We start from the raw sequence: 11,573 nt of genomic DNA, 5'->3' as shown, positions 1-11,573 counted from the left end.
TATTAAGCTAGTTAGCTAGAAACTAAGTAGATAGTTATTAAGCTAGTTAGTTAGAAAAACTAAGTAACATAGTTATTAAGCTAGTTAGCTAGAAACTAAGTAGATAGTTATTAAGCTAGTTAGTTAGAAACTTAGTAACATAGTTATTAAGCTAGTTAGCTAGAAACTAAGTAAGATAGTTATTAAGCTAGTTAGCTAGAAACTAAGTAGATAGTTATTAAGCTAGTTAGTTAGAAACTAAGTAAGATAGTTATTAAGCTAGTTAGCTAGAAACTAAGTAGATAGTTATTAAGCTAGTTAGTTAGAAAAACTAAGTAACATAGTTATTAAGCTAGTTAGCTAGAAACTAAGTAGATAGTTATTAAGCTAGTTAGTTAGAAACTTAGTAACATAGTTATTAAGCTAGTTAGCTAGAAACTAAGTAAGATAGTTATTAAGCTAGTTAGCTAGAAACTAAGTAGATAGTTATTAAGCTAGTTAGTTAGAAACTAAGTAAGATAGTTATTAAGCTAGTTAGCTAGAAATTAAGTAAGATAGTTATTAAGCTAGTTAGCTAGAAACTAAGTAGATAGTTATTAAGCTAGTTAGTTAGAAAAACTAAGTAACATAGTTATTAAGCTAGTTAGCTAGAAACTAAGTAGATAGTTATTAAGCTAGTTAGTTAGAAACTTAGTAACATAGTTATTAAGCTAGTTAGCTAGAAACTAAGTAAGATAGTTATTAAGCTAGTTAGCTAGAAATTAAGTAAGATAGTTATTAAGCTAGTGAGCTAGAAACTAAGTAACATAGTTATTAAGCTAGTTAGCTAGAAACTAAGTAAGATAGTTATTAAGCTAGTTAGCTAGAAATTAAGTAAGATAGTTATTAAGCTAGTGAGCTAGAAACTAAGTAACATAGTTATTAAGCTAGTTAGTTAGAAACTAAGTAACATAGTTATTAAGCTAGTTAGCTAGAAACTAAGTAAGATAGTTATTAAGCTAGTTAGCTAGAAATTAAGTAAGATAGTTATTAAGCTAGTGAGCTAGAAACTAAGTAACATAGTTATTAAGCTAGTTAGTTAGAAACTAAGTAGATAGTTATTAAGCTAGTTAGCTAGAAATTAAGTAAGATAGTTATTAAGCTAGTGAGCTAGAAACTAAGTAAGATAGTTATTAAGCTAGTTAGCTAGAAACTAAGTAACATAGTTATTAAGCTAGTTAGCTAGAAACTAAGTAAGATAGTTATTAAGCTAGTTAGCTAGAAACTAAGTAGATAGTTATTAAGCTAGTTAGTTAGAAACTAAGTAAGATAGTTATTAAGCTAGTTAGTTAGAAACTAAGTAACATAGTTATTAAGCTAGTTAGCTAGAAATTAAGTAAGATAGTTATTAAGCTAGTTAGCTAGAAATTAAGTAAGATAGTTATTAAGCTAGTTAGCTAGAAACTAAGTAGATAGTTATTAAGCTAGTTAGCTAGAAACTAAGTAGATAGTTATTAAGCTAGTTAGTTAGAAACTAAGTAAGATAGTTATTAAGCTAGTTAGCTAGAAACTAAGTAAGATAGTTATTAAGCTAGTTAGCTAGAAACTAAGTAGATAGTTATTAAGCTAGTTAGTTAGAAACTAAGTAAGATAGTTATTAAGCTAGTTAGCTAGAAATTAAGTAAGATAGTTATTAAGCTAGTTAGCTAGAAACTAAGTAGATAGTTATTAAGCTAGTTAGCTATAAATTAAGTAAGATAGTTATTAAGCTAGTTAGCTATAAATTAAGTAAGATAGTTATTAAGCTAGTTAGTTAGAAACTAAGTAGATAGTTATTAAGCTAGTTAGCTAGAAACTAAGTAGATAGTTATTAAGCTAGTTAGCTAGAAACTAAGTAGATAGTTATTAAGCTAGTTAGTTAGAAACTAAGTAACATAGTTATTAAACTAGTTAGCTAGAAACTAAGTAAGATAGTTATTAAGCTAGTTAGCTATAAATTAAGTAGATAGTTATTAAGCTAGTTAGCTAGAAACTAAGTAAGATAGTTATTAAGCTAGTTAGCTAGAAACTAAGTAGATAGTTATTAAGCTAGTTAGTTAGAAACTTAGTAACATAGTTATTAAGCTAGTTAGCTATAAACTAAGTAGATAGTTATTAAGCTAGTTAGTTAGAAAAACTAAGTAACATAGTTATTAAGCTAGTTAGCTAGAAACTAAGTAGATAGTTATTAAGCTAGTTAGTTAGAAACTTAGTAACATAGTTATTAAGCTAGTTAGCTAGAAACTAAGTAAGATAGTTATTAAGCTAGTTAGCTAGAAACTATTTAGATAGTTATTAAGCTAGTTAGTTAGAAACTAAGTAAGATAGTTATTAAGCTAGTTAGCTAGAAATTAAGTAGATAGTTATTAAGCTAGTTAGTTAGAAACTAAGTAAGATAGTTATTAAGCTAGTTAGCTAGAAATTAAGTAAGATAGTTATTAAGCTAGTTAGTTAGAAACTTAGTAACATAGTTATTAAGCTAGTTAGCTAGAAACTAAGTAAGATAGTTATTAAGCTAGTTAGTTAGAAAAACTAAGTAACATAGTTATTAAGCTAGTTAGCTAGAAACTAAGTAGATAGTTATTAAGCTAGTTAGTTAGAAACTTAGTAACATAGTTATTAAGCTAGTTAGCTAGAAACTAAGTAAGATAGTTATTAAGCTAGTTAGCTAGAAACTATTTAGATAGTTATTAAGCTAGTTAGTTAGAAACTAAGTAAGATAGTTATTAAGCTAGTTAGCTAGAAATTAAGTAAGATAGTTATTAAGCTAGTTAGCTAGAAATTAAGTAAGATAGTTATTAAGCTAGTTAGCTAGAAACTAAGTAGATAGTTATTAAGCTAGTTAGCTAGAAATTAAGTAAGATAGTTATTAAGCTAGTTAGTTAGAAACTAAGTAACATAGTTATTAAGCTAGTTAGCTAGAAATTAAGTAGATAGTTATTAAGCTAGTTAGTTAGAAACTAAGTAGATAGTTATTAAGCTAGTTAGTTAGAAACTAAGTAAGATAGTTATTAAGCTAGTTAGCTAGAAATTAAGTAAGATAGTTATTAAGCTAGTTAGCTAGAAATTAAGTAAGATAGTTATTAAGCTAGTTAGCTAGAAACTAAGTAGATAGTTATTAAGCTAGTTAGCTAGAAATTAAGTAAGATAGTTATTAAGCTAGTTAGCTAGAAACTAAGTAGATAGTTATTAAGCTAGTTAGCTAGAAACTAAGTAGATAGTTATTAAGCTAGTTAGCTAGAAACTAAGTAGATAGTTATTAAGCTAGTTAGCTAGAAACTAAGTAGATAGTTATTAAGCTAGTTAGCTAGAAACTAAGTAGATAGTTATTAAGCTAGTTAGTTAGAAACTAAGTAACATAGTTATTAAACTAGTTAGCTAGAAACTAAGTAAGATAGTTATTAAGCTAGTTAGCTATAAATTAAGTAAGATAGTTATGAAGCTAGTTAGCTAGAAACTAAGTAGATAGTTATTAAGCTAGTTAGCTAGAAACTAAGTAAGATAGTTATTAAGCTAGTTAGCTAGAAACTAAGTAGATAGTTATTAAGCTAGTTAGTTAGAAACTTAGTAACATAGTTATTAAGCTAGTTAGCTAGAAACTAAGTAGATAGTTATTAAGCTAGTTAGTTAGAAAAACTAAGTAACATAGTTATTAAGCTAGTTAGCTAGAAACTAAGTAGATAGTTATTAAGCTAGTTAGTTAGAAACTTAGTAACATAGTTATTAAGCTAGTTAGCTAGAAACTAAGTAACATAGTTATTAAGCTAGTTAGCTAGAAACTAAGTAAGATAGTTATTAAGCTAGTTAGCTAGAAACTAAGTAGATAGTTATTAAGCTAGTTAGTTAGAAACTTAGTAACATAGTTATTAAGCTAGTTAGCTAGAAACTAAGTAGATAGTTATTAAGCTAGTTAGTTAGAAAAACTAAGTAACATAGTTATTAAGCTAGTTAGCTAGAAACTAAGTAAGATAGTTATTAAGCTAGTTAGCTAGAAACTAAGTAGATAGTTATTAAGCTAGTTAGCTAGAAACTAAGTAGATAGTTATTAAGCTAGTTAGTTAGAAATTAAGTAACATAGTTATTAAGCTAGTTAGCTAGAAACTAAGTAGATAGTTATTAAGCTAGTTAGTTAGAAAAACTAAGTAACATAGTTATTAAGCTAGTTAGTTAGAAATTAAGTAACATAGTTATTAAGCTAGTTAGCTATAAATTAAGTAAGATAGTTATGAAGCTAGTTAGCTAGAAACTAAGTAGATAGTTATTAAGCTAGTTAGCTAGAAACTAAGTAAGATAGTTATTAAGCTAGTTAGCTAGAAACTAAGTAAGATAGTTATTAAGCTAGTTAGCTAGAAACTAAGTAAGATAGTTATTAAGCTAGTTAGCTAGAAACTAAGTAGATAGTTATTAAGCTAGTTAGTTAGAAACTTAGTAACATAGTTATTAAGCTAGTTAGCTAGAAACTAAGTAGATAGTTATTAAGCTAGTTAGTTAGAAAAACTAAGTAACATAGTTATTAAGCTAGTTAGCTAGAAACTAAGTAGATAGTTATTAAGCTAGTTAGTTAGAAACTTAGTAACATAGTTATTAAGCTAGTTAGCTAGAAACTAAGTAAGATAGTTATTAAGCTAGTTAGCTAGAAACTAAGTAGATAGTTATTAAGCTAGTTAGTTAGAAACTAAGTAAGATAGTTATTAAGCTAGTTAGCTAGAAACTAAGTAGATAGTTATTAAGCTAGTTAGTTAGAAAAACTAAGTAACATAGTTATTAAGCTAGTTAGCTAGAAACTAAGTAGATAGTTATTAAGCTAGTTAGTTAGAAACTTAGTAACATAGTTATTAAGCTAGTTAGCTAGAAACTAAGTAAGATAGTTATTAAGCTAGTTAGCTAGAAACTAAGTAGATAGTTATTAAGCTAGTTAGTTAGAAACTAAGTAAGATAGTTATTAAGCTAGTTAGCTAGAAATTAAGTAAGATAGTTATTAAGCTAGTTAGCTAGAAACTAAGTAGATAGTTATTAAGCTAGTTAGTTAGAAAAACTAAGTAACATAGTTATTAAGCTAGTTAGCTAGAAACTAAGTAGATAGTTATTAAGCTAGTTAGTTAGAAACTTAGTAACATAGTTATTAAGCTAGTTAGCTAGAAACTAAGTAAGATAGTTATTAAGCTAGTTAGCTAGAAATTAAGTAAGATAGTTATTAAGCTAGTGAGCTAGAAACTAAGTAACATAGTTATTAAGCTAGTTAGCTAGAAACTAAGTAAGATAGTTATTAAGCTAGTTAGCTAGAAATTAAGTAAGATAGTTATTAAGCTAGTGAGCTAGAAACTAAGTAACATAGTTATTAAGCTAGTTAGTTAGAAACTAAGTAACATAGTTATTAAGCTAGTTAGCTAGAAACTAAGTAAGATAGTTATTAAGCTAGTTAGCTAGAAATTAAGTAAGATAGTTATTAAGCTAGTGAGCTAGAAACTAAGTAACATAGTTATTAAGCTAGTTAGTTAGAAACTAAGTAGATAGTTATTAAGCTAGTTAGCTAGAAATTAAGTAAGATAGTTATTAAGCTAGTGAGCTAGAAACTAAGTAAGATAGTTATTAAGCTAGTTAGCTAGAAACTAAGTAACATAGTTATTAAGCTAGTTAGCTAGAAACTAAGTAAGATAGTTATTAAGCTAGTTAGCTAGAAACTAAGTAGATAGTTATTAAGCTAGTTAGTTAGAAACTAAGTAAGATAGTTATTAAGCTAGTTAGTTAGAAACTAAGTAACATAGTTATTAAGCTAGTTAGCTAGAAATTAAGTAAGATAGTTATTAAGCTAGTTAGCTAGAAATTAAGTAAGATAGTTATTAAGCTAGTTAGCTAGAAACTAAGTAGATAGTTATTAAGCTAGTTAGCTAGAAACTAAGTAGATAGTTATTAAGCTAGTTAGTTAGAAACTAAGTAAGATAGTTATTAAGCTAGTTAGCTAGAAACTAAGTAAGATAGTTATTAAGCTAGTTAGCTAGAAACTAAGTAGATAGTTATTAAGCTAGTTAGTTAGAAACTAAGTAAGATAGTTATTAAGCTAGTTAGCTAGAAATTAAGTAAGATAGTTATTAAGCTAGTTAGCTAGAAACTAAGTAGATAGTTATTAAGCTAGTTAGCTAGAAACTAAGTAGATAGTTATTAAGCTAGTTAGCTAGAAACTAAGTAGATAGTTATTAAGCTAGTTAGTTAGAAATTAAGTAGATAGTTATTAAGCTAGTTAGCTAGAAACTAAGTAACATAGTTATTAAGCTAGTTAGCTAGAAACTAAGTAGATAGTTATTAAGCTAGTTAGCTAGAAACTAAGTAGATAGTTATTAAGCTAGTGAGCTAGAAACTAAGTAGATAGTTATTAAGCTAGTTAGCTAGAAACTAAGTAGATAGTTATTAAGCTAGTTAGCTAGAAATTAAGTAAGATAGTTATTAAGCTAGTTAGCTAGAAACTAAGTAGATAGTTATTAAGCTAGTTAGCTAGAAACTAAGTAGATAGTTATTAAGCTAGTTAGCTAGAAACTAAGTAGATAGTTATTAAGCTAGTTAGCTAGAAATTAAGTAAGATAGTTATTAAACTAGTTAGCTAGAAACTAAGTAAGATAGTTATTAAGCTAGTTAGCTAGAAATTAAGTAAGATAGTTATTAAGCTAGTTAGCTAGAAACTAAGTAGATAGTTATTAAGCTAGTTAGCTAGAAACTAAGTAGATAGTTATTAAGCTAGTTAGCTAGAAACTAAGTAGATAGTTATTAAGCTAGTTAGCTAGAAACTAAGTAGATAGTTATTAAGCTAGTTAGTTAGAAACTAAGTAACATAGTTATTAAACTAGTTAGCTAGAAACTAAGTAAGATAGTTATTAAGCTAGTTAGCTATAAATTAAGTAAGATAGTTATGAAGCTAGTTAGCTAGAAACTAAGTAGATAGTTATTAAGCTAGTTAGCTATAAATTAAGTAACATAGTTATTAAGCTAGTTAGCTAGAAACTAAGTAAGATAGTTATTAAACTAGTTAGCTAGAAACTAAGTAGATAGTTATTAAGCTAGTTAGTTAGAAACTTAGTAACATAGTTATTAAGCTAGTTAGCTAGAAACTAAGTAACATAGTTATTAAGCTAGTTAGCTAGAAACTAAGTAAGATAGTTATTAAGCTAGTTAGCTATAAATTAAGTAACATAGTTATTAAGCTAGTTAGCTAGAAACTAAGTAAGATAGTTATTAAGCTAGTTAGCTAGAAACTAAGTAGATAGTTATTAAGCTAGTTAGTTAGAAAAACTAAGTAACATAGTTATTAAGCTAGTTAGCTAGAAACTAAGTAGATAGTTATTAAGCTAGTTAGTTAGAAACTAAGTAACATAGTTATTAAACTAGTTAGCTAGAAACTAAGTAAGATAGTTATTAAGCTAGTTAGCTATAAATTAAGTAACATAGTTATTAAGCTAGTTAGCTAGAAACTAAGTAAGATAGTTATTAAGCTAGTTAGCTAGAAACTAAGTAAGATAGTTATTAAGCTAGTTAGCTAGAAACTAAGTAGATAGTTATTAAGCTAGTTAGTTAGAAAAACTAAGTAACATAGTTATTAAGCTAGTTAGCTATAAATTAAGTAACATAGTTATTAAGCTAGTTAGTTAGAAACTAAGTAACATAGTTATTAAACTAGTTAGCTAGAAACTAAGTAAGATAGTTATTAAGCTAGTTAGCTATAAATTAAGTAACATAGTTATTAAGCTAGTTAGCTAGAAACTAAGTAAGATAGTTATTAAGCTAGTTAGCTAGAAACTAAGTAAGATAGTTATTAAGCTAGTTAGTTAGAAAAACTAAGTAACATAGTTATTAAGCTAGTTAGCTAGAAACTAAGTAGATAGTTATTAAGCTAGTTAGTTAGAAACTTAGTAACATAGTTATTAAGCTAGTTAGCTAGAAACTAAGTAACATAGTTATTAAGCTAGTTAGCTAGAAACTAAGTAAGATAGTTATTAAGCTAGTTAGCTAGAAACTAAGTAAGATAGTTATTAAGCTAGTTAGCTAGAAACTAAGTAACATAGTTATTAAGCTAGTTAGCTAGAAACTAAGTAGATAGTTATTAAGCTAGTTAGCTAGAAACTAAGTAACATAGTTATTAAGCTAGTTAGCTAGAAACTAAGTAGATAGTTATTAAGCTAGTTAGCTAGAAACTAAGTAGATAGTTATTAAGCTAGTTAGTTAGAAAAACTAAGTAACATAGTTATTAAGCTAGTTAGCTAGAAACTAAGTAAGATAGTTATTAAGCTAGTTAGCTAGAAACTAAGTAGATAGTTATTAAGCTAGTTAGTTAGAAACTAAGTAGATAGTTATTAAGCTAGTTAGCTAGAAACTAAGTAGATAGTTATTAAGCTAGTTAGCTAGAAACTAAGTAGATAGTTATTAAGCTAGTTAGCTAGAAACTAAGTAGATAGTTATTAAGCTAGTTAGCTAGAAACTAAGTAGATAGTTATTAAGCTAGTTAGCTAGAAACTAAGTAGATAGTTATTAAGCTAGTTAGCTAGAAACTAAGTAAGATAGTTATTAAGCTAGTTAGCTAGAAACTAAGTAGATAGTTATTAAGCTAGTTAGTTAGAAAAACTAAGTAACATAGTTATTAAGCTAGTTAGCTAGAAACTAAGTAGATAGTTATTAAGCTAGTTAGTTAGAAACTTAGTAACATAGTTATTAAGCTAGTTAGCTAGAAACTAAGTAACATAGTTATTAAGCTAGTTAGCTAGAAACTAAGTAAGATAGTTATTAAGCTAGTTAGCTAGAAACTAAGTAAGATAGTTATTAAGCTAGTTAGCTAGAAACTAAGTAACATAGTTATTAAGCTAGTTAGCTAGAAACTAAGTAGATAGTTATTAAGCTAGTTAGCTAGAAACTAAGTAACATAGTTATTAAGCTAGTTAGCTAGAAACTAAGTAGATAGTTATTAAGCTAGTTAGCTAGAAACTAAGTAGATAGTTATTAAGCTAGTTAGTTAGAAAAACTAAGTAACATAGTTATTAAGCTAGTTAGCTAGAAACTAAGTAGATAGTTATTAAGCTAGTTAGCTAGAAACTAAGTAGATAGTTATTAAGCTAGTTAGCTAGAAACTAAGTAGATAGTTATTAAGCTAGTTAGCTAGAAACTAAGTAGATAGTTATTAAGCTAGTTAGTTAGAAACTTAGTAACATAGTTATTAAGCTAGTTAGCTAGAAACTAAGTAGATAGTTATTAAGCTAGTTAGTTAGACAAACTAAGTAAGATAGTTATTAAGCTAGTTAGCTAGAAACTAAGTAGATAGTTATTAAGCTAGTTAGCAAGAAACGTATTCAGTGAATTACTGAGAACTTTAGCAACTTGTTCGTAAGCAAGTTTGCTAGGTAGTTGGTTAGTTAGTACGCTTGTTAGCTAGTTAGTTAGTATATTAGCTAGTTAAAGAGTAAGATAAGATAGTTCAGCTGGTACACTAGTTAGCTAGTAGGCGTGTTAGTTAATTAGTTAGTTAGTTAGTTAGTTAGTAAGCTAGTTAGTAGCCTACCCCAATTAACGAGTTAGATAGCTAGCTTGTCATTAAACAGGCTTCCTATTTAGTTTTCTTATCTATATTTTAAAAACAAAGATAACAAGAAATACAATTTATCATCTTTTATTTAATAATTTTTGTTTTATTTGTTTTATTTAAATCATATTTTATATTTTGGAGAACAGGACACTTTGTAAAAGACAACATTTGATCAAGAACTGGTTGAACACGACATTTCAGTGAAAACAGGTTTTCTGCAGATTATCATCATAAAAAGTGAATGAAATCTGCTCAATGACCCGAACGAGTTACTGCTCTCCATCACTGAAGCAGAGTATTTACAAACACAGATATTAAAAGGATAATCAGTGCAGATAAAGGAGCTTTGGCAGCAAACCGAGCGTCTGCTGGAGGATATGAATAATCTACCGTATCACGACTCAAATCATTCGTGCTTTCAGGTAACGCCGAGCTTCCTACGGGCGGAAAAACACAGGAGTGAGATCCAATCTGTGCCGTCTCTGTCTCAGAGGGGAACATGTGATCAGTTACATCTCTCTGCAGCGCTCCACAAATCAGAAAATACTGACATAAAAATCATTTTCTGCATGTTTTCAGAGATGAAGTGTGTATGAATGAGTGTGTGAGCGGTGTCCACAGCAGACAGTTTGCGAGAGTAAAGAAATCTGAAGAGTTGAAACATTTGAGAGAGAAAAATACTAAATAATCAGACAAAAAGTTTAAATATTTAGATAAAAGTAGAAGTACTCAGATCAAGTACTTGAATAAAAGTAGAAGTACTCAGATCAAGTACTTGAGTAAAAGTAGAAGTACTCAGATCTTGTACTTGAGTAAAAGTAGAAGTACTCAGATCTTGTACTTGAGTAAAAGTAGAAGTACTCAGATCTTGTACTTGAGTAAAAGTAGAAGTACTCAGATCTTGTGCTTGAGTAAAAGTAGAAGTACCAGAGTGCAGGAATACTCTGTTACAGTAAAAGTCCTGCATTCAAAATGTCCCTCAAGTAAAAGTATAAAAGTATTATCATCAAAATATACTTGAGTAAATCTACTTGAATGAATCGAGTGATGATGTGAGGTTTCTCACCATCTGGCCCCCGGTGTGCCTCTGGAACATGGCAGAGTCCAGAGACATGCCCCTCCGGCTCCAGTACTTGCTGCAGAACATCATCATGGCCGGCTGCATGCGGGGCATCGGCTCCGGCTTCATCACATGGGAGGAGGCCATGGGGAACCAGTGGGTGTACGAATACCAGGGCTCCAGTCTGAGAACCAGTGGGTGCAGGAGTACCAGGGCTCAGTCTGAGAATGATGCCTCTCTTTATATACTCGCACAGAAGAGAGAGAGGCTCCTCCCACTTCTGCACCCCATCCACCAGCACACACTTTATCTGTTGAAGCACAAACAGAGGGGCAGTCACGCTCACTGGGTGTGTGTTTGGTACTTTTTTGATCTTTAAGATTTTTATGCTTCTTTTTTTTTCATTGCTATTTTTTGTTTCTTTTTATTATAATTGCGTACCCTTTATATACTCCCACAGGAGGGGGGAGAGAGAGGCTCCTCCTTGTTCTGCACCCCGTCGAGGAGGACACACTATCTGTTGATTCAAATTCAAAGATTCAAAGGTTTTATCATCATATGCACAGCAGCTACGGTGTAGAAGTGGAAGTGGAATTCTTCTGACCTGAGCTCCTCCAACAATAAAACATATATCTATTTCTATCCTATTTTATTTGTATTTACTTGCACAATTTTAACTATTTACTCTTGTTGTATTGTGTTGCTCTGTGGGAGGAGCCTGTGACCTCAGATTTTCATTGATATATCTGCACTGTAGCTCTGTACACATGACAATAAAAGCCTTGAACCTTGAACTATATAATACAATACAAAAATAATTTTTTTTGCAAAAAGTTTAGAAATTTAGAAGTTTTCGTCCCCCAGGTCTCGAGACGCTACCCGCCGAATTTGGAGTTGATCGGATAAAATCCCTAGGAAGAGTTCGTTAATGTGCGGAGGGCGATGAATTGCGTTTTG

The 11,573-nt window shown here is 29.1% G+C and overlaps 1 protein-coding gene across 1 annotated transcript in view; it reads right to left on the bottom strand.

The window, feature by feature from the left end:
- The window catches only part of LOC307027442 (tryptophan 5-hydroxylase 2-like), a gene marked incomplete at its 3' end in the record, with an annotated part of 14,782 nt that extends 3,481 nt beyond the window's left edge, over window positions 1-11,301 (bottom strand). Inside the window, exon 1 of the mRNA XM_079695688.1 lies at window positions 10,623-11,301. Within this exon, the coding sequence (XP_079551814.1) occupies window positions 10,623-10,763 (141 nt within the window). The 5' untranslated portion in view covers window positions 10,764-11,301. The remainder of the gene's footprint in view (window positions 1-10,622) is intronic.
- Window positions 11,302-11,573: the final 272 nt, after the last annotated feature.

The sequence above is a fragment of the Notothenia rossii genome (genome assembly GCF_949606895.1).
Source record: "Notothenia rossii genome assembly, contig: scaffold_480, whole genome shotgun sequence".
Classification (NCBI taxonomy): Eukaryota; Metazoa; Chordata; class Actinopteri; order Perciformes; family Nototheniidae; genus Notothenia; species Notothenia rossii.
Note: the sequence above shows the minus strand (reverse complement) of the source record. Positions and strands in the feature narration are given on the sequence as shown.